Raw genomic sequence first — 22,596 nt, 5'->3', positions numbered from 1 at the left:
CACACTACGATCGCTCCTGTGAAGGGAGAAAGACAGAGCAGCTTGTGTAAACAAGCTGCCTGTCAGTTCTCCCTGTGTAAAAGTGAAGATCTGACCGTTCTACTATGTAGAACGGTTGATCTTTGCTTTTACACCAATAGCCATGTCCCTACACAGTAGAAAGCACGCCCCTAGGACACACTTAACCCCTCCCTGTCCAATAAAGTTAACCCCTTCCCTGCCAGTGTCATTTTTGCAGTAACAGTGCATATGTATAGCACTGATTACTGCAGTAATGTCACTGGTAACCCCAAAAGTGTCAAAAATGTCAGTCAAGGGTCCGATCTGTCCGCCGCAATGTCGCAGTACCGAAAAAAAAATCGCAGATCGCCGCCATTATGCGTTAAAAAAAAAAACACCAAAAATGACAAAAATCTTTCTCTTTGTTAGTAAACGCGATAACTTTTGCGCAAACCAATCAAAATACGCTTTTTGCGATTTTTTTTACCAAACATAGGTAGCATAAAACAAATTGGCCGAAAAATGTTAAAAAATTTTGATTTTTACTTTTTTTTTTGGGGAATTTCATATAAAAAAATGTGAAAAATATTGTTATTTTTGCAAAATTTACGCTCTTTTTTTGTTTATAGCGCGTGATCAAAAAATCGCACAGGTGATCAAATACCACCAAAAGAAAGCTCTGTTTGTGGGAAAAAAAGGACGTCAAATTCGTTTAGGTACAGCGTCGCACGACCGCGCAATTGTCCGTTAAAGTCACGCAGTAAAAAATCGCAAAAAAACCCCTGGTCCTTTAGCAGCCAAATCCTCCGGGGCTTAAGTGGTTAAACCTTTTCTGTAAACCTCAGATATGAAATATGAACAAAGCATATACCTTTATAGTGTGTACTTGTCTCAATTAAGAGCACCATGTGTCACTTTTGTCTGCTGCTTTGTTCCTCTGCTATCAGCATGAAACCCTCCTGATAAGTTTTCCTCAAACCAAGAGAAGAATGGTGACAGGGGAGGGGGCTCCAGCTGATTGACAGCGTCAGCTCTGTTCCTAAGTGCTGTGTGGAGGAGGAGGTCCCTTTCCTCCAATCAGCTGTCAGAGCTCTCCTAACTGAGCTCTGCAGAGTGTAACTTCAGCTCTCGGCACCCTTTTCTGAACTCTCAGACAAGCTTTCTAAATTCTGGACTTTAAACGGATGTAGGGAATAGAAGACTGCACATAGATAGGTACAGCATATGTAGGAGGATTTGTTTCATCTCTTTGTATTTACCTTTGTATTACCCATTTCACTGGGTATACGGAAGGGTTTACAACCACTTTAAATTGACAAACGTTATGACATTTCAATGGCATACAAATTTACAATGCAGAGATGTTGAACGTTTTCTTGTGGTGAAAACAAAATATGATCTTGATTATAAACTGCAAACACTGTGTAAACGTATTACAAGACTGAGCATTAGTGATCATCAATTTCTATTTTAGGTTGTCCCAAATAAACAGATGTCTTTATACCCATTTATTCCTAGTGGAAATTATACTAAGAACAGGCTAGGATCAGTTAATCTAATTAAAACATTATTCAGATACATCTGTTTTCTTTAATGTATTCATTTTGGGTTGGCTAAAACAATAACTAAATCTAATAAATGAACAGAAGGAAAACAGTAAATAAAACACACACATGGAATTTTTTGAGAATTCCTTGCTCTAGATCAGCCTTTTTGAACCAGGGGTTGAGGTTGTTAGTGGGTTTCTTGAGCAGTCATTAATTGCTGACTCTCAGGCTGGCCATACATTTTTCAAGTTTCATCCGGTTCCTGAAGAAATGGCCTACATTCACTTTGGGGGTTCGCCCTATCGGCCCACTCTCACTCGACATTCTTTGATTGAGAAGTAGAGCAAGCTGGATAGAAAACTGTCATCCAATCAGCTGCAGCCACTGTTCTGGTATTCTGACAGCTGCTGATGTCAGCAGTCAGAATACTATAGCCACAGCGGGAGAGTTGCCCATCTGTGTAGTATATCATCTACATTTAGACACAAGCTGAAAAAAATCTAACACTGTTGACCAACTTTAGAAAAGCAACCACTGACACCAATTATGTTTTTTGCTATGTGTAAGGAGGGAATTCTTCCCACAGACCCCCAATGTAAGAAACAATATTCCCACTGACAATCAATGTAAGAGGAATTCTTCCTACTGACCATCAATGTAAGGAACATTATTCCCACTGACCCCCAATGTAAGACGTGTTCTTCCCACTGATCATCAATGTAAGGAACATTATTCCCACTGACCCCCAATGTAAGAGGCTTTCTTCCTACTGACCACCAATGTAAGGAACATTATTCCCTCTGACCCCCAATGTAAGAGGCCTTCTTCTCACTGACCACCAATGTAAGGAACATTATTCCCACTGACCCCCAATGTAAGAGGCTTTCTTCCTACTGACCATCAATGTAAGTAACAATATTCCCACTGACCACTAATGTAAGAGGCCTTCTTTTTTACTGACCACCAATGTAAGGAACATTATTCCCACTGACAATTATTGTAAGAGGCATTCTTCCTACTGACCATCAATGTAAGGAACAATATTCCTACTGACCCCCAATGTAAGAGGCATTCTTCCTACTGACCATCAATGTAAGGAACAATATTCCTACTGACCCCCAATGTAAGAGGCATTCTTCCTACTGAACACCAATGTAAGAGGCATTCTTCCCACTGACCACCAATGTAAGAGGCATTCTTCTCACTGACCACCAATGTAAAAGGCATTCTTCCTAATGACCACCAATGTAAAGAACAATATTCCCACTGACCACCAATGTAAGGAACAATATTCCCACTGACCCCCAATGTAAGAGGCTTTCTTCCAACTGACCATCGATGTAAGGAACATTATTTCCACTGACCATCAATGTTAGAGGCATTCTTCTCACTGACTACCAATGTAAGGAACATTATTCCCACTGACCACCAATGTAAGAGGCGTTCTTCCAACTGACCATCGATGTAAGGAACATTATTCCCACTGACCACCAATGTAAGAGGCGTTCTTCCAACTGACCATCGATGTAAGGAACATTATTTCCACTGACCATCAATGTTAGAGGCATTCTTCTCACTGACTACCAATGTAATAAACATTATTCCCGCTGACAATCAATGTAAGAGGCATTCTTCCTACAGACCATCAATGTAAGGAACAATATTCCTACTGACCACCAATGTAAGAGGCATTCTTCCTACTGACCATCAATGTAAAAGGCATTCTTCCTAATGACCACCAATGTAAAGAACAATATTCCCACTGACCACCAATGTAAGGAACAATATTCCCACTGACCACCAATGTAAGAGGTATTCTTCTCACTGACTACCAATGTAAGGAACATTATTCCCACTGACCACCAATGTAAGAGGCGTTCTTCCAACTGACCATCGATGTAAGGAACATTATTCCCACTGACCACCAATGTTAGAGGCATTCTTCCCACTGACCATCAATGTAAGGAACATTATTCCCACTGACAATCAATGTAAGAGGCATTCTTCCCACTAACCACCAATGTAAGAGGTATTCTTCCTACTGACCATTAATGTAAGCAACATTCTTCCCACTGACCATCAATGTAAGGAACATTATTCCCACTGACAATCAATGTAAGAGGCATTCTTCCCACTAACCACCAATGTAAGAGGTATTCTTCCTACTGACCATTAATGTAAGCAACATTCTTCCCACTGACCACCAATGTAAGGAACATTATTCCCACTGACAATCACTGTAAGAGGAATTCATCTGACTGACCATCTATGTAAGAGGCATTCTTCTTATTGAACACTAATATAGAGGCATTCTTCCTACTGACCATCAATGTAAGAAACATTATTCCCACTGACCACCAGAGTAAGAAGCATTCTTTTCAGTGACCACCAGAGTAATGTGGACCTTCTGCTAGTGACCACCAGTGTAAGCAAGCCCTTCTTCCAATGCCTCACCAATGTAAATTGGTCATTCTGCCGCTGAGTTTCAATCTAAGAGAGAATTTTACTGACCACCAAAATCAAGAAAAAACAACCTTTACTGTCTGCATTTCTTTTCTCCAAACACAACATACTCAAAGAGGTGTTGGGAACTTTCAAACTTGCATGTAAAGTCATAATTAGGAAAACTTCAAACAAGTTCTAGCGAAGCAGCTTCCACACAACAAAGCTTCTCTCAATAGGCACCCAACATTAGCTCAAAACATAAAAATACAGAAAGGCATGCCAGATCAAAACCATATGAAAGCGTCCAAGACAATTCTGTTAGTAAATAAGTCATATAAAAAGGGGGGCAACAACACTTTCAGTAACTGCTGCCATGTTGTTAGTTGTAGAGAGTTCAATACTAGTTCTAATATAGATCTGTGAAGTCATAAGCTTAATGCTGTGTTGATCCCTGATGATGTGTGGAGGAAGGGGTTTGTTGTTACCCCTGAAATGTGTTGGCTGTTTTATATGACTTATTTACCAACAATTAAAAATATCTTGGATGCTTACATCTGGTTTTGGTCTGGCATACTTTCTGTATTGATATGCATTTCTTTTCTGGCCATGATTGTTGTTATTTTTGCTTTGTTGATATCACTGAAAATAACTTTGTTGTATATAGCAGCCCTACTCTTCGAGCTAATGTGCCACAAACTGCAGATAAAACAATTATTAGCAGGGGTTCTCCAAGACCTGAAAGTTATTTGAAGGGTCCATTCACACTAGCGCGACGCCATTGAGTAGTACAGGACCAGTTCTAATAGACTCCGACTTAGAAAAATGGTCCTGTACTACTTTGGGGCGACCTGGAGGCGACTTGCATTGACTTCAATTATATGAAGTCCATGCATGTCGTGCCGAGGTCGTAGTGCACGCTGTGCACTGCGACTTCACAGGTCGCCCCAGCAAGTCGTGTCGCGCCAGTCTGAATGGGCGCTAAGAGTTCCTCCATTTCAAAGGTATGAAAGCTGCTCTAGTTCCACCCTTTTGAAAGGTCTTATTGCTCCGCATATACAGATCTTCATTAAACTTCTATTCTAGCAAATCAAGTAAAAAATGTAAAGTTTTGGTTGTTTTATTTAATGCTTATAAAATGATGTTTTATATAAAAATTATTTAAAAACATTTGTATAAATAAAAAAGACATACTGTACATTTAATACAGACTGCATACATGAGATACTTTTTTCAATGCAATGTCTGCTTTCTTTTTTTCAAACTGACCAATCCGATATAGGATGAGGCAAACCTATTACTTGTTTAATGTTATATGTAAATTTCAGCTTCAGCTACTGATCTCTGTACACAACAGATGTTTTATAAAACCGCTAGAGAGAGAAACAGAAAAGTATATGAAAAAAAAAAACAGAGCAGAGAGCAGAACCAGCACAAAATATTGCATATTATGTAATATTTACATTCATTTTATTTATTTAATTTTAGCCCTTCATGTAATAAAGAAAATATGTATTAAAATACTACGCATTCCACCTGCACAGAGTAAAATCGAAACAATTTTGTATTATCAATAATTGTACATGTGGAATGATTCAAATGGTTTGGACAACAGGTACAGAAAATAAATGGGTCTCATCAATTTTACTATCTATGGGTCTCATCTAGTCTACTGTTACTTCATTCCTCTCAGTACTTTTCATTACTGAATTACCTAATATTCTGGGAATTTGTTTTTGTATTGTGGTTATCCTTTTCCTGGTTGTACAAGTTTATGCAGCATTGTTTTTTTCTTTTTTATTATTTATACCATTACTGGATCTGCCAGTTTGCACTATGTGCCTACCCAATCTTGTTTTGATTGGTGCTGTTTTACTTAACACAAGTTTGAATCCATTTTTCTGTGTTACATCCCACACAGTATGTGGTTTCCATTGCCTGTTTTATGTGTTAATGTATACTTACATGTTGTAAATGAGTAACATGTTATAGTTTTTCTATTAATAAAAATGCAAGCAACTGGAAATCTTAGTCGTGCTATGCTTTCCATTCCTTTGTGTTATCTGCAACAGATGTTTTATATTAAAGGCAAGCACCCATCTCTTGCATGGTCTTCCTTTTCAATTGTTTTAATGTTCAGATTTTTTTCTTTTTTTAATGTATCCCGAAAAAGGGGGTCATGTCTGGAAAGAAAGAATTGAAATTCTGCCAATGACATCCTTCATATTTCCAAAAAAAAATGTCCGCCAAACTTTTTGTTTGCTATGGACAACATAAACACTTTCTTCTTTTATTTTTTTCATAGAAAATTTGGAAATATGAAGGATATAGTTATAGTATACAAGTTAACTTATAGTTAGCTCTAACTATAGGAATATTTCAAAGTATTCTCATGGTTCCTCAGGTTGTATATAATGTAATTTCCACAGCTGCAGCCATCTACGGGTCTGGAGGAATACCACTGCAGAACAAACCAAAAAACAAAAGCTGTTCTGTAATGTTTATACTTTCCCAGACCTGGCACTTGCTTGTGACTTGGTGCCGTGATTGAACCACTGAGGGTACAATATGTGTGCAGGAAGTGCTACTGATTTCCTACTTAGGCAATTCTCTAATGTAAGCAGTGAAGCAGAAGAATATTCTATGTTGTAGGTCAGAGAGCTGGGAATATACAAGGGGCATTCAAGTCAAACCGGGACTTTTAATTTTACAGGTATAAAAGGGGTTGCTAGCGTGGTGGTACTACACGCATTAGTAAGTGGCAAGTGTGTCCGATTACTGATAGGCAGCGCACATGTCGTGGGCCAGTCCAGGGACCATTAATCAAGATGGCAGACAACAGTGTTATTGCAAAACAAAGGTGTAAAACCTGCAAATATCTACAAAAGACTTCAAGCACAGTACAGTGATGGCATGCTCAGCCGCAGTAAGACATTTGAATGGTGTAAACCATTCAAAGATGGCCGTAAGTCCTTCAGGGACGATCCTGGCCATGGTGGTTCCCAGCCCACAGCAATCATTCCTGTGAACATTCAGCATGTGGAAACCTGATCCTGGATAATCAATGCATAACCTTTTCGTGAAATTGAGTCAAATCTTTATGTGGGAATGGTAAACACAATCATTCACAAACATTTGGATTAGCGCACGCTGGGTACCAAGACAGCTTTCCGCTTTTCACCAGCAAAGAGGAGTTGAAGCCTGCACTGTGTTGAAGGAGCATTTTGACAGGGAAGGCCAGGATTTTCTTGATTGCATCATTATAATGTGACAAAACCTGGGCACATCATTCCAATCAAAACAAGCATCGAAGCAGTGGAAGCAAGCATGTTTTCTGGGACAAACGTGATGTTATTCATGTGAATTTCTACCCCGAATATTACTGGCGTGCTCTGAGTGATGTGCATACGCGTCTGTGGACAAAACAGTCTGGTTTGATCACTAAGGGCGTCCTGTTTCTCTAGGACAACGCACAAGCTCATACTGCTCACCTACTATGTGCACATTACAGCAAGTCAGCCCATCCCCCTTACATCCCTATTTCCAACTGTTTGGACTAGTGATTGACCGATATCGTTTTTTTATTGCCAATATTTTGGTCATCGCATATCAGTATCGGCCAATATCTTCGTACATTAAAAACATTTTTTTTTTTTACAGGTACTCTTGTGGAGAGATCTGGGGGTCTAAAAGACCCCAAACCCCTCATTTGCACTTAAAAGCATTCAAAACGCCAAGTTTGGCTGTTTTGAATGCTGTAATTTTTTTGAATTTGGCGCCGTCATGACATCACTTCCGGGTTTTTACATGGAGACCCGATCGGAGCCGAATGCGGCTTTGATCGGGTCTTCGGCGGCCAGGCAGGCTGGTTGCCCGGGTCTCCCGGTGGGACGTGAGACCCGGGCGAGCCGCGGAAGGCGGCGGGAGGGGGTAGACGTCCCCTCCCGCTCTTTGTAATGACAGCTTCTCAGCCGCATCAGTTGTCATTACAAGACCCCTGACTGTCAGCTATGGACGCCGGTACTGGGGTGATGCCTCTAGCTGCAGGCATCACTCCGGTACAGCACTTTCCTGAAATATCGGCAATATCGGTAACCTCAGGGGCTGATTCTGATATATCGGGGAAAGTGCATATCGGCCCCCGATATACGGCTTTGCCGATAATCGGTCGATCCCTAGTTTGGACCCCTAAAACAGTTCCTCAGAAGTGAAGTAGGCTATCCTAGAATGGTTCAGGTGTACTGACAAATCTTTCTATGCCGAAGCTTTCCAGGCATTATTTTAACTCTGGGATAAGTGTATAAATATAGCAGGGGAATATGTTGAAAATTAAATGCAGTTTCCACTCGTTTAAATTTGTTCTTTTATTATAAAAACACAAAAGTCCCTGTTTGACTTGAACACCCCTCGTATAACAGATAAAGGAATTCACTATCACCTTTGCTACACTCCAGATAGCCACTCTGTATCCTTATATCAGAAATAGTGTCAGAGCCTCACACTGGTTCCCTAAAAACCCAAACTAGCACATTTAAAGGGATTTCTATTAACCCGCAAATGTAATTTGAATGCCTGTGTAGTGATTTTTTCCATGTACTAATTGCTACTTTTATTGATTTTATAGACCACTAACAATATTCCAACATGCTGGAAAATGTCAGCAATTCACTTTGTTGAACTTAGGGGCTGATATACTAAAAATGTGCTATAGAAAACCTTCTTGTTGCCAACAAACAGTAAGAATCTTTCCTAATCATTTCTATTTTTTAACGTTAAGGCCCCTTTCACACATGCAGACCGTTCATTTCATCAGTTCAGTCACGTTTTTTCAAAGAAAAAATGGATGAAGTTTAGCATCAGTTTTTTTAAATCCATTACCAATGCAAAAACAGATGCAAAAATGGACCGTTTATCTGTTTACATCCATTTTCTACCTGTTTTGTTTTGTTAACATAAATAAAAATAGAGCTTTGACCCATTTCAAAAAATGGATGTTGACGGATGTGGATGTAAACTGATGTAAATGGATGCTAATCAGTTTACATCCATTTTTCCATAAAGATGCATTGATGTCCGTTTTTCATCCGTCAACAGGTAGATGAAAAAACAGACAAACGGTCCGCATGTGTGAAAGGGGCCTAACTGTAAAACAGGCATTTGAAAGCTAAATGTTCCTCATAGCATGCCTTTTATGTAGCCTTTATGTTGCTTGGATACTTCCATTATGTAAAAGGAATTATCTAAAACTGTGCGCCACTAAAGTAAGCCGCTTCCCATGGGGGTGCACCTGTGGGCTTGCTGCTCCCAAGCCACGCCGTGTGAGTCTATAGACACAGTGTGGCTTGGTTCCATCCTGCCACTCTCTCTTCACAGGATTTGGTAGACAGTTGCAGGAGCCAATGGCTTCCACTGCTGCCTCTCTGTCCTGTGAGGAGAGAGAGAGAAAGAGACCAGCACCTCTGCAGCACAGCAATGGTAAGGGGGGTGAAACTTCCACTAGACAATTTTTTACCCTAATGCAAGGAATGCCTTTAGAACCACTTTAATAAAGCAGTGCAAAGAGCTATGGTGATGAGAAGCAACCAATATTTCACACCACATCCATTTACAAAAAATGAGAGCAAGGAAGGATGACTGGTTTCTATAGTTTTTTATCTGTCTTACTAAACAAGACATGAAATGTTATAAATTCAGTAAATAAATTGGTCTAGAACTCTGGAGATGTTCAATCCCAATTAGGGGCCATGAGGTCAAAAACTGCAGAGTTCAGGAGACACGCATGCCACATATGTTATAAATTATAGTCCACACCTACACTTTACAAGCTTCTTTACTGATGTCATAAGAAGCACGTCTCCTAAACCCTAAAGCGGTTTTAAAGGTTTGATTTATTTTCCTTCAAATTAACATGTTATACTTACGCACAGAGCAGCCCTGATCCTCCTCTTCTGGGGTCCCCCTGCCAGCGCTCCTGGCTCCTCCTCCCTTCCGAGTGCCCCCCATAGCAAGCTGCGTGCTCGATCCTGACCCAGGCTGTATGCGTCTATTGACACATATAGTGTGGCTTGGACCAGCCCCCTGCTCCCTCATCACAGGCCTTGTTTGGCAGCAACATGAGCCAAAGGTAGTGAGAAGAGAGAGTGAGAGCAGCGCTGCTGCTTTCGGGCACACCACTGGATTACGATTGAACTCAGGTAGGTATTTGGAGGGGGGGCTGGGAGGGAGCTGAAAATGAAACTTTTTTACCTTAATGCAGAGAATGCAGCTATAAAATGTTTGTAAAGGTATTTTTTTTTTTTTTTCAAATATTAAACATGTCATACTTACCTGCTCTGTACAATGGTTTTTCACAGAGCAGCCCCAATGCTCTTCTTCTCAGTTCCCCCGCCAGCATTCTGGGCCCCTGCTGTGTGCCCCTATTGCAAGCCACTTGCTATGGGGGCACTCGTGCCTGCTCGCTCCTGAGCACTGCTCTCCATAAGACACAGACAGCGTGGCTCAGCCCTGCCCCCTCCTCAATGGCTGTGATTAACAGCAGCGGGAGCCAATGGAGGATGAGACCCAGGAGAACCTTGGCTCTTGTGCACATCGCTGGATCAGGATCATGCTTAGGTAAGTATTGAGGTGGCTGACAGGGGAGCTGCACACTGAAGGTTTTATGCATTAAATGCATAAAGTTAAAAAAAAAAAATCAGCCTTTAGAACCACTTTAAAGCAGTATTAAGCCCAAAAGCAAACATTTATTTATTGCAGTTCACCAATTCTTAGATGTGGTGGCTGTATTTGTTTTCATTTTTTGCTATACTTTCCTTTATTTTCACCTGATCTAGCTAATAAGCTTTTTTTTCAACAGAACAAGCTGTCCTGCAGATGTAGCAGTTAGTGGGTTGAGTCAAACTATCTACCACAGACAGGGGTGCCTACAATGATCAGCTTTTATTCTATGTAAATCCTTTATCCCAAAAGGAGAACAGAAAACTGTTTGCCGTAACTTATAAAGTGTGAGCTGGAATTTGGCTTCAATTTGTTAGTGTATTCCCCTAAGGTTAGTGCAGTTGATGTGTTTTTGCCGAGCGTTGTTCATGCATTTCATGCTTCATGCTTTTTTTTTTAAAGAGGAGGAGACTGGTTGTTAAACACAAAAATACATTTACATGCATTTTTCATATACTTCCATTGAATTCTATGGCAAAAACGCACCGTTATGCAAGTAAAAAACTGCATAGATGTGAACAGATCCCAAAAACATAATGTTAAATGGGTTGCAAATGCACCATAAAATGCTTAGATGTGAACCTAACCTAATGCAGGAAGGATGCTACTGGCCAGGTAATAACAGAGGGAAAAAAGTCTAAAAAAAAAAAAAGAAAACGAATGCAACCACCACATCCAATGATTGGTAAACTGCAATATATCACCTTTTTGGTTTTGGGTTTAAAATCGCTTTAATACAAACCTGCAAAAATTAAACTCTCCTCGCTGACAGCAGTGTCTTTCAGCACTATATACAGGTATAGAGCCTGAATGAACCCTGAATTACTCAGAAATGATTGCCTGTGATCCCCAGGATGCAAAGCATTCGCCAAACATACCAATACATGGCTCCAACTTGGAGCCTGGTTACTCCCTTCCCAAACCTAATGGTACTTAAAGTGCATTCAAGTATTGATAAACACTCCACATGTAACAAAGTCCAGCACACAGTACTATACCATCTGCAGTTTCTTAAAAGGGTAAAATTCCTTACACATACCAGTTTATGTCTTTTAAATGATCACTTCACATGTCCCTGACAAATTTATTGGCAATGCTACACACAGTGACACATGGACAATGGACAATGTGCCACAAGCACGTGTTGAGGAAAGTGAATAATGTGAATGTGTCCTCAATTTTTGTCTCAAGAACACGCTACACTCACTGGTGGTATTGCCCATTCACACTACCGCGACTTGTCAGGCGACTGGTCAGCCTGACAAGTTGCGGTCCATGCAGAAACGTTCTAATAGGAGCGACACAAGTCACTCCGACTTAGAAAGTAGTTCCTGTACTACTTCGGGGCGACATCGGAGCGACTTGCATTGACATTTATTATATGAAGTCCGTGCGAGTTGCGCCAAAGTCGCGGTGCACGCGACTTCACAGGACGCCCCCGAAGTCGTGCCGCAGTAGTGTGAACCGGCACTAACATGATAGTATTGTTTTAATTATCATAATATTCTTTTCTTTTATTGTGCTGACTCAGAAAATGAAGGTTAAAGTGTATGTCCAGCCAAGTGTTGCATAAGGTAGGGAAGAATTAGAACCACCTTCAGGATTTTACTGCTATCCGTTAGAGCAGTTATCTCCAAATTGTGGCCCGGGGGCCGGATGCGGCCCTTTGCTTGCTTTTATCTGGCCTTTGGAGCGCTATTTTATTCACTGACACCAATGAAGAAAACAATTCCTCTCAATGACACCATTGAGGGGGCACAGTTCCTCCGAATGACACAACAATGGGGCACAGTGACACCAATGATTGGGCACAATTCTTCCCAACAATGCCAATAAAAGGCACAATTCCTCCCAATGACACCAATGATGGGAGACTGTTTACTTCCACTGATGTTGGGACATTTTGTACTCCCAATGGCCACAGTCCAACCCCCCCTAAAGTCTGAAAAACAGTAAACTGGCCCTTTGTTTAGAAAGTTTGGTGACCCCTGCATTAGAGAGTAAAGAGGGGTGCACACGAACTGAAAATCGGTTGTCATCGGCCGGTTCAAAAAAACGGGCCAACGTTTGGCCGGTGTGTACGACAGTTGATCAGACAGGAGACAGCTGAACGTCCAGCTTGTGTCGAAGGGGCATGACCAAAAAAGGTCTGCTGATCGACATCCAATCAGTGTTCTCACCCAATGGCTGAGAGAGCTGACCGGTGTGTTCTAGGTGGGGGGAGATCAGTAGCTCAGCGGGGAGATTACTGTACTAACTAACATTGGATTGTTAGAACAGGATCTCCTCCCAAGCTCCTAATTTTTTTTTTTTTTGCCATAGATTTCTGGTGAAAGCATAGCTTAAACCTAAAACCTTTTTTGGATAGAATAGAGCAGGGATCTTCAAACTACGGCCCTCCAGCTGTTGTGGAACTACACGTACCATGAGGCCTTGTAAAACTCTGACATTCACAGACATGACTTGGCATGATGGGAATTGTGGTTCCTGAACAACTGGAGGGCCAAAGTTTTTAAGACTCCTGGAATAGAGAATGGTTATAACCCCTGTGTGGAGACTTCCCTTCACTTCCTTTGCTGTAGACACAACAGCAAATGAGAGGAAATCCCTCTCAAGTAAGGACAATGCTCTCTAGAAAGTTTGTCACCAGAACATGCATTCCCGCTGAAAAATTTGCCCTAGATTCTTGTTCTGGTGACAACTCAAAGTTTTGGATTTACCCTCATGTTTAGTCTGAGTGACAGTGGTAACCATGATAAAACAGAGACAAAATGTTTGGTGACACACACAATAAAAACCTGACAGATATTATAACCCCCTTACCAATCAAAACTAAAAAAAAAAAAAGTTTAAGCTTCACATATGTTTTAAGGTAAGATTGGGTTAAGGTTAGGGGGATGTTTAGGAGGATGTTTAAGTTAAAGTACACATTTCATGAGAAACATTTGGGGTGGCCAATAACGATTCTTTATTCTGAAAATTAAAGTTGGCTCGCTGTTATGTTCTCCCCTGGGTTTATTTATTTTTCTGGGTCACAGACCCAAACCAATTATACAAATTAGGAAAGTCAGAGAAAAATGATTAGTTCTTTTTTTTTTTTAGATCTGTTTTATGTTCCAAGTTAACAATGCAAAGTACTAGAGCTCGGCAACTACAAAATGCTCAAGTTGTAGCATTAACAGGGTCACGATCTCTCCCCGTGTCATAGCTCAGGTACCTGGTGACTGACACAATGCTGTCACACAGTGTGGGTCACATCCATCCTAATAACTAGATGGGCAGTATACACAGGTTTGTTTTAAAGTGTAAAGCTGGATACACACTATCCAACTTTTGTGGTTAGATTTCCTTCAGCTTTACCTTTTCTATGTAGTGCAAGGGCCTGCCAGATTGCATACAAATTGAAAGTGTTTAGGTTTGACCTCATATTATATGGTTTTGGTAAGTCTAAAGCAAAAAGTCTTCAGAAAATCTTATAGTGTGAATGGCCCATAAGTCAGGGCAAAAGAAACATGTGGTAATCTCTGAAAAACATGCACATGTGTTTTAAAGAGCCCTGCAAGTAAAGAAAGATACCTGTTGATCTTCCAGACATGCAATCAGCTCCTAACTCCTCCTGTGGGCTGACAACACACTGCATTCTTGTAGACTGAGTGGTGTCAGCCCTGCTTGTGGTCTTTTTCTGAACTACTCAAACCCACCACTTTTACCCAGACCCTAATTGTTCGGGTTTACATGCACTTTAAAGGGCCCATTCACACTATATGTGTTGGGCTGTTCTAGGCACTGGTGTTGGGCATACCATTGCATTGCTGTATGCTGAAAAAAGTACTGCATGCAGTGAAGCAAACCACCGCATCGCAATGCCACTGCCATTATTAAAACTGAATGAAATGTCACTTGTGACATTTCAATAAAGTTCTGACAAGAAAAAGTAAACAGAGTGATGTGCTACAACCGGCACAATGGCACTATTCCTCCCATTACACGTCAATGACTGTGCATTTGGCGCAGCTGCTAGTGTTAATGAGCCCCAAGGCATGCCATACATTATATATTTTATTATTCAACCAGTGGTTTGAAAAAAAAAAAAATGTGCCAATTTCTCCATACACACTCTAGGTGGATGGGGGAATCACTCCCACTGTGCTATCATGTTTTTACAGTAGGGATCCTTCCCTGCCATCAGAACAAAATGATCAGTGGTGTCGGCTATAGCCAGCATCACTGATCGAGCAAAAAAAAAAACCACAACAGTCTGGTTGTACACAAGTTGATCAAGAGATGGATGAATTTCAATCCAACTATGGCCGGCTTAAAGCGGAGTTCCACCCAAAAGTGGAACTTCCACTGTAAGGACTCCTGACCCCTGACATGCCAAATTTGTCATTTTTTAGGGAGGGGGGGGGAGTCGGTACCTAGTTTTAACAGGTACCCGCTCCGATCCAGGTGGCTCAAGCGGAAGTTCTCTCCCCCTCCCTCCCTGCAATCTTTTGGGACACCTCACAGGTCTCATAAGATTGCCTGGCCATTCAGAACGTGCAGTGCGTCTCCTGCATGTGCAGTGCGCACCCGGCTGTGAAGCCACAAGCTGTCACAGCCGGGTGCCCACACTAGTGATGCCGGGGAGAGCCGAGGAAGAGAACCGAGGCTTTGGGCGGCAGCACCGCTGGATCGTGGGACAGGTGAGTGTGCGTTTATTAGTCAGCAGCTACACTTTTTTTAATAAACACAGAAACGGCTGAAACTCCGCTTTAAGAGTCGGTTCACACTATGGCGACACGACTCTGCACTACTTCGGGAGGCGACTTGTCAGTCCAGTGCACCGCGACTTCGGCGCGACTTGCACGGACTTTATATAATGAATGTCTATGCAAGTCGCTCCGAGGTCGCCCCGAAGTAGTACAGGACCCTTTTTCTAAGTCGGAGCGACTTGTGTCGCTCCTATTAGAACGGGTCCTGTAGCAGTCAATGGACCGCGAGGGAGCGCGACTTGTCAGGCTGACAAGTCGCTCTAGTGTGAATCGTGTCTTAGGGTTAGTACGTTTTACCTTGCAGCTGCCAATTACATTTGTGGGTGTGGTACTTTCAGATTTTGGGTTGCATGATTTATACTTTCAGTTTTCATATAACTTGGTACCAAAGCACAGTCATCTAAACAATTTACACCAGCCAAACATTGTTACAAAAATATAAATATGAATGAAATGTATTATACAAATATGTATCTTTTAGGTACGTCTTACCAATAAACAGTACAAGTTGATGTCCAGCAGATAAGTCTGAAGACTTTTTAAAACTACCAATTGTGGGTACTAAACTTACATACAGTAAACCCCCGCTCCATCGCGGTTCAGTTTTTGCGGTCCCGGTATATTGCGTTTTTTTTTGTAATGTTATTTTACTATATAAATCATTAAAAATGAAATATTTTTGTGTTTTCCATAGCTCTTGCTATGTCTCTCGGTATCTTTTATGTGTTTAAATGAGTTTCTATTGTTTTAAAAGTGTGTTTAAAGACCTTAAAATGCATTTACACGTACAGTGACAGTAAAAAAAACATGCCTACAATGCATTTTAATAGGGTTTTTCTATTTCATGGATTTTTACTTTTCGCGGCAGGGTCCGGAACGTAACCCCCGCAATGGAGGGGGGTTTACCGTATACACAACACTAGCTTTTCTTAGGAGTCAATAGCAGCACAATGCACACGTTCCAGCCCAAAAGCATACAGGTCCATAGACCATTGCATTATTTTAATGAAAGAGTAGTTGATGCTTGTAATAGACTTCCAGCAGAGGTAGTAAGTAAGTAAACAATAAATTACTTCAGACATGCTTGGAACAAACATAGATATATATTCAGACAAAAAAAAAAACCTAAAAGATGTATAAATTAAATAAAAAAATGGGGCAGACTTGATGGACCACTTGGTCTTGGTCTTTTTTCTGCTGTCCCTTTTCTCGGTTTCATTTATAAAGGAATCTTATGCACAAAAAGTAATTTCCTAACAACAGTTTCAAATAAAGTCCAATACTACTATAATAAAACGTTAGAAAATTCTGGAGCTGCCATATACCCAAATGGCATAGGGAGAACTATCTTCTGCTTTCAAACAGTGGCACACATTTGACAGAGATCTAAGAGACGACCAAGCTGAAGAGGAAGCACCCAGCTGAAATCACACATCACATGGCCAGCAGAATAGGAAGTCAGGGCTGTCTTATCAGTTAAGTATTCTTCATGCCAATTTGAAGTTAAACAGCATGGAATGGGACCTTGGCCCTCTACAATATAAGAACATAAACGGCCTTCCCCAAACGTTTTACCCCAGAGGAACCCTGGAAATCTTGTTCAGGTCTCAGGGAAGCTCTGTTAAAACGAACTTGGGAAAAATGGTGGTGGCCAGTGGGAAGAATGCCCCCTGTACCATGATGGTCAGAATGCCCTCCTTACAGACAGCTAAGGAGAAAATGGTGGTGACCAGTGGGAAGAATGCCCCCTGTACCATGATGGTCAGAATGCCCTCCTTACAGACAGCTAAGGAGAAAATGGTGGTGACCAGTGGGAAGAATGCCCCCTGTACCATGATGGTCAGAATGCCCTCCTTACAGACAGCTAAGGAGAAAATGGTGGTGACCAGTGGGAAGAATGCCCCCTGTACCATGATGGTCAGAATGCCCTCCTTACAGACAGCTAAAACGGGAGTCATGTAGTGGCGTTGGACCAGGAACTATGCAGACATCATCAGATGGGAAGTCAGTCAGCCACAGCTCAAGGAACCCCTACCAACCTTTGGAGGAACCCTGGTTGAGAATGGCAGTTCTACATTATGTATGGATTTCGCCCTTTACTACAACATCTGCCTTACCCAACATCTGGCTGAAGAGAAGCTGCTCCAGATCACCTAAAACAGTCACCACGAGCTCCGGGTCCACCTTAAGAAAAGTCTTCTTGTCGTCAGAGGCCTCTTTCGAAGAATCATCTGCAGAAGGACCGCTGGAAGTGGAGTCTGTAGTTTTGCTAAGCGGCTTAACTTCAGCGTACGGTCCCCGTGGAATTCGGCTAGGTGTCCGCGGCTGAAGAAGAGAGTGTTCCGAGCGAGAGAGCGCCCTGGACATAGCAGGGGATGCCGGGGCCGCCGTAAGGTTCTTGGCCGAGGTGGCCGCAGACAGATCATCGCACCAGTCCGGTCCACAGAGGCGTAGTTTCTTCTCGGCGTCCGTCAGCACCGACAGGTTGGTGAGGGAACGCTGGCGTCGTAGAGGCGCTCCGGGCAGGCGGGACTCATGGCCGGCGCTAGTGCCACGAAAAACGCGCAGTTCCGCCGAGCGCCCTGATCCCACCCCCGAGGGGGGCTTCATTTTCCTTTGCATCATCGCACCTCCCCTCCCTGGAGTAAGCGGGAGGAGGGAAGGTTATAACACAGGCATATATTTCTAGAGAGAAAATAACAAAGGGCATGCAATAAGAAAAATGGATGCAGAATAAAATGGAGAATAATGGGATGAGAGGCAGAGAAGAAGGGTGCAGGCTTATAGGAGAAAGGACATGAGGGAGATGTAGGAGCGGTGAGAGGGATGAATGGCACACTGAGAGGAAGGTATATGAGGGATAATTAGATGGAAATAGAATGTAGGACAGACACGGCGTGATTATATAGAGCAGGGAAAACAAAGGGAAGGAAATGAGCAGACAAAGCGCCCGTCCATGCGGCTATTCTATGTCTTGTGTCAGCCCCAGTCAATGGCGAGCCCCGCCGCAGCTCTGTAGTAGTAACGGTGCCGGAGAGCAGGGCACTCCCTCCGCTTTCTGCTTCCTCTACCTCCCGGAGGATGCTGAGAGAGAGAGGAGGGAGGGAGGGAGAGGAGGGAGAGGAGGGAGGAAGAGACACAAGGGGAGGAGGGAGACTGTACAGACAAGGAGGAGGAGGACGATAGCCACGCCGCAAGAGGTGAGGAGGAGGAGGACACAAGACGGAGAAAGTGACAGAGGACACAACATGGACACACCGCACCATTACCTCACAATGCAACCACTGCTCGGCGCTCACTAGACATATAGACTGGGTCAAGGTTAAGGCCACAGCTGGGTGCACCCCTAAAAATGCCTATGTGCAAGAAGTCATATGCCTTACCACATGTACCAATGTAGCACCACAGCAGCTTTCCTGCACCCCTTTGGCCCTGTTCACTCCTGAGCGCTTTTCAGCTCGTAAAACGCTTAGGCTACGTTCACATGTGGGCGTAGCGGATCGCGGGCAGAATCACTGCAAATCGCAGGACGCTCGTGATTTGCAATGGCACCCCAAACGCTGTGCGATGTTGCAGCGATTTCCGCCTGCCGAATCGCGGTAACATTGCACAAACAGAATCGCGGGACACATGACGCACAAAAGAAGCTCCTGTACCTTTTTGGGCGTCATGCGTCCCCGCACAGTGCCATCTTAAGAGCCTTATAGGCCCCTGGGCAATGCAGTGCACTGGGGCCCCCTGCCTACACAATCACCCACGAGAATACACATTACAGGGAACACTATATACTACAAGAGAGTACAACTACTACCTGGAGTATATACCTTACTATATACGTATTACAGGGACCAATATATACTACAAGAGAGTACAACTACTACCTGGAGTATATACTTTACTATATACATATTACAGGGACCAATATATACTACAAGAGAGTACAACTACTACCTGGAGTATATACTTTACTATATACATATTACAGGGACCAATATATACTACAAGAGAGTACAACTACTACCTGGAGGATATATACCTTGCTATATACATATTACAGGGACCAATATATACTACAAGAGTTTCTTGTAGTATATATTGGTCCCTGTAATATGTATATAGTAAGGTATATTCTCCAGGTAGTTGTCTCTTGTCTTGTAGTATATATTGGTCCCTGTAATATGTATATAGTAAGGTATATACTCCAGGTAGTTGTCTCTTGTCTTGTAGTATATATTGGTCCCTGTAATATGTATATAGTAAGGTATATACTCCAGGTAGTAGTTGTACTCTCTTGTAGCATATATGGTCCCTGTAATATGTATATAGTACTGTATATACTCCAGGTAGTAGTTGTACTCTCTTGTAGTATAGTGTTCCCTGTAATATGTATATAGACTATGTACACATTACAGGGAACACTATATACTACAAGAGAGTACAACTACTACCTGGAGTATATACCTTACTATATACATATTACAGGGAACATTATATACTACAAGAGTTTCTTGTAGTATATAGTGTTCCCTGTAATATTTATATAGTAAGGTATATACTCCAGGTAGTTGTCTCTTGTAGTATATAGTGTTCCCTGTAATATTTATATAGTAAGGTATATACTCCAGGTAGTTGTCTCTTGTAGTATATATTGGTCCCTGTAACATATATATATATATATATATATATATATATATATATATATATATATAGTAAGGTATATACTCCGGGCAGTAGTTGTACTCTCTTGTAGTATATATTGGTCCCTGTAATATATATATATATATATATATATATATATATATATATATATATATATATATATATATATAGTAAGGTATATACTCCAGGTAGTAGTTGTACTCTCTTGTAGTATAGTGTTCCCTGTAATATGTATATAGACTATATACACATTACAGGGGACACTATACAAGAGAGTACTGTACAACTACTACCTGGAGGATATATACCTTACTATATACATATTACAGGGACCAATATATAGTAAGGTATATCCTCCAGGACAGGTAGTTGTCTCTTGTGTCGATCATGCCATGGAGATTGGAGAGAGTTAAAAAAAGAAAGAATATCATATCAAGCAGCCTGGCAGCTGGGCTGGCTGCCTTACCTTTCACAACGGCTGCACATGGGAGGAGGTGGGTGGAGGCGGAGCCAGTGTTCTAGGGGCCGAGACGGAGAGGAGGACGAGCCGACGAGGAGGATCCTCCTCTGCTTTGCATCATGGGTCTGCTCTGCTAACGTCACTGGTTGCTAGATGCCAATCGGGCTGGCCTTAGCAACCAGTGTCTGTGCAGTGCAGACTCGAGCCACGGCCACCGCCGGCGGACAATAAGGGGGGGGGGCCCGGGCCGGCGGACAACGTGGGGGCCCTAGACCACCAGGGACAGTAATTGCCACCATCCATGTGGGGCCCCTTGGCAAGTGGGGCCCCCAGGCAGCCACCGGGCATGCCCATTGGAAAAGACGGCCCTATCCCCGCAATTCTGTTTGCGCGATGTTACAGCGATTCGGCAGGCGGAAATCGCGGCAACCATGCAAAGCGTTTGGGGTGCCATTGCAAATCACAGGCATCGCACAGGCGTCCCGCGATTTGCAATGATTCCGGATCTAGGGAAGAATCGCGGTGGTTCTGCCCCCGATCCGCTACGCCCACATGTGAACGTAGCCTTATCTCTGAAGTCTCAAAACGCCAAGCAAAATCCCATGGATATTGTAGGAGGCAGGCTACTTGTCTAATAAATAAACCACACTACTCCTTATTTTGGATAAATATTGGCCGCGGCTTTATTATTGGTTTTAACCAAAATTAAAATTAAACCATTTAACCACTTGCCGCCCGTCATATAGCAAAATGACCGCTGCAAAGTGGTTTCACTATCCTGACTGGGCATCATATGAGGTCCAGCAGGAGAGTGCACGAGCGGCGATCGGTGGTGCGGCATGTCACTCTGACACACCGCATCTCCAATCCCGGTAAAGAGCCTTTGATATAGGCTCTTTACCATGTGACCAGCTGTGTCCAATCACAGCTGGTCACATAGTAAATAGGAAGTGCCGTTGATCGACTTTCCTCAGCTCGCACCTTACAGGCGCGAGTAGAGGAGAGCCGATCGGCGGCTCTCCTGACAGGGGGGGTCTTTGCTGGTAATCATAACATTGATTACCAGTGCAGACCCTTGGGGGATGCCACTAGAGCCACCAGGGGTGCCAATCAGTGCTCAGAGAGCCTGCCAGTGCCCTCCTCATCAATGCTGCCCATCATTGCCATCTATCAATGCCGCCCACCAGTGCCCATCATTGCCATCTATCAGTGCCGCCCACCTATGCCCATCAGTGCTGCCTATCAGTGCTTATAAGTGCTGCCTATTAGTGCCCATCGGTGTCACCTATCAGTGCCGCCTATCAGTGCCCATCAATGCTGCATATCAGTGCTACCTATCAGTTCTGCATATCAGTGCCGCATATTAGTGCCTCATCAGTGCAGACCCTTGGGGGATGCCACTAGAGCCACCAGGGATGCCCACCCATGCCACCAAGGATGCCAATCTGCTCAGGGAGCCTGCCAGTGCCCTCATCAGTGCCGCCCATCATTGCCATCTATCAGTACCGCCCACCAGTGCCCATCATTGCCATCTATCAGTGCCGTGCACCTATGCCCATCAGTGCCGCATATCAGTGCCCATCAGTGCCACCTATCAGTGCCCACCAATGCTGCATATCAGTGCTACCTATCAGTGGCCATCAGTGCTGCATATCAGTGCCGCCTATCAGTGCCCATTTTTGCTGAATATTAGTGCCTCATCATCAGTGCCACCGCATCAGTGCCTGTCAGTGCGGCCTCATCAGTGCAGGAAAAATTTTATTTATTTACAAAATTTTATAACGTAAACAAAAAAAACTTTTTTTTTTCAAACATTTTTTTTATTTGTTTAGCAAAAAACAAAAAATCTTGTGGTGATCAAATACTGTACCACCAAAAGAAAGCTATATTTGTGAAGGAAAAATGACATAAATTTGGTTTAGGTACAATGTTGCATGACCGCGCAATTGTCATTCAAAATGCAACAGCGCTAAAAGCTGAAAATTGGCCTGGGCAGGAAGGGGGTGAAAGTGGCCAGTAT

The 22,596-nt window shown here is 42.7% G+C and overlaps 1 protein-coding gene across 4 annotated transcripts in view; it reads right to left on the bottom strand.

Annotated features, from left to right (window-relative positions):
- NAV1 (neuron navigator 1) overlaps positions 1–18,142 on the bottom strand; it is a 296,089-nt gene extending 277,947 nt beyond the window's left edge. For all 4 annotated transcript variants that reach the window (XM_082246689.1, XM_082246691.1, XM_082246690.1 and 1 more), the window contains exon 1: positions 17,575–18,142. In XM_082246689.1, coding sequence (XP_082102815.1) covers positions 17,575–18,082 — 508 coding nt within the window. In that variant the 5' untranslated portion in view covers positions 18,083–18,142. The remainder of the gene's footprint in view (positions 1–17,574) is intronic.
- Positions 18,143–22,596: the final 4,454 nt, after the last annotated feature.

Source organism: Pelophylax lessonae (genome assembly GCF_965119305.1).
Source record: "Pelophylax lessonae genome assembly, chromosome: 2".
Lineage (NCBI taxonomy): Eukaryota > Metazoa > Chordata > Amphibia > Anura > Ranidae > Pelophylax > Pelophylax lessonae.
The sequence above is the reverse complement of the archived record's forward strand: the minus strand, read 5'-3'. Positions and strand labels throughout refer to the sequence as shown.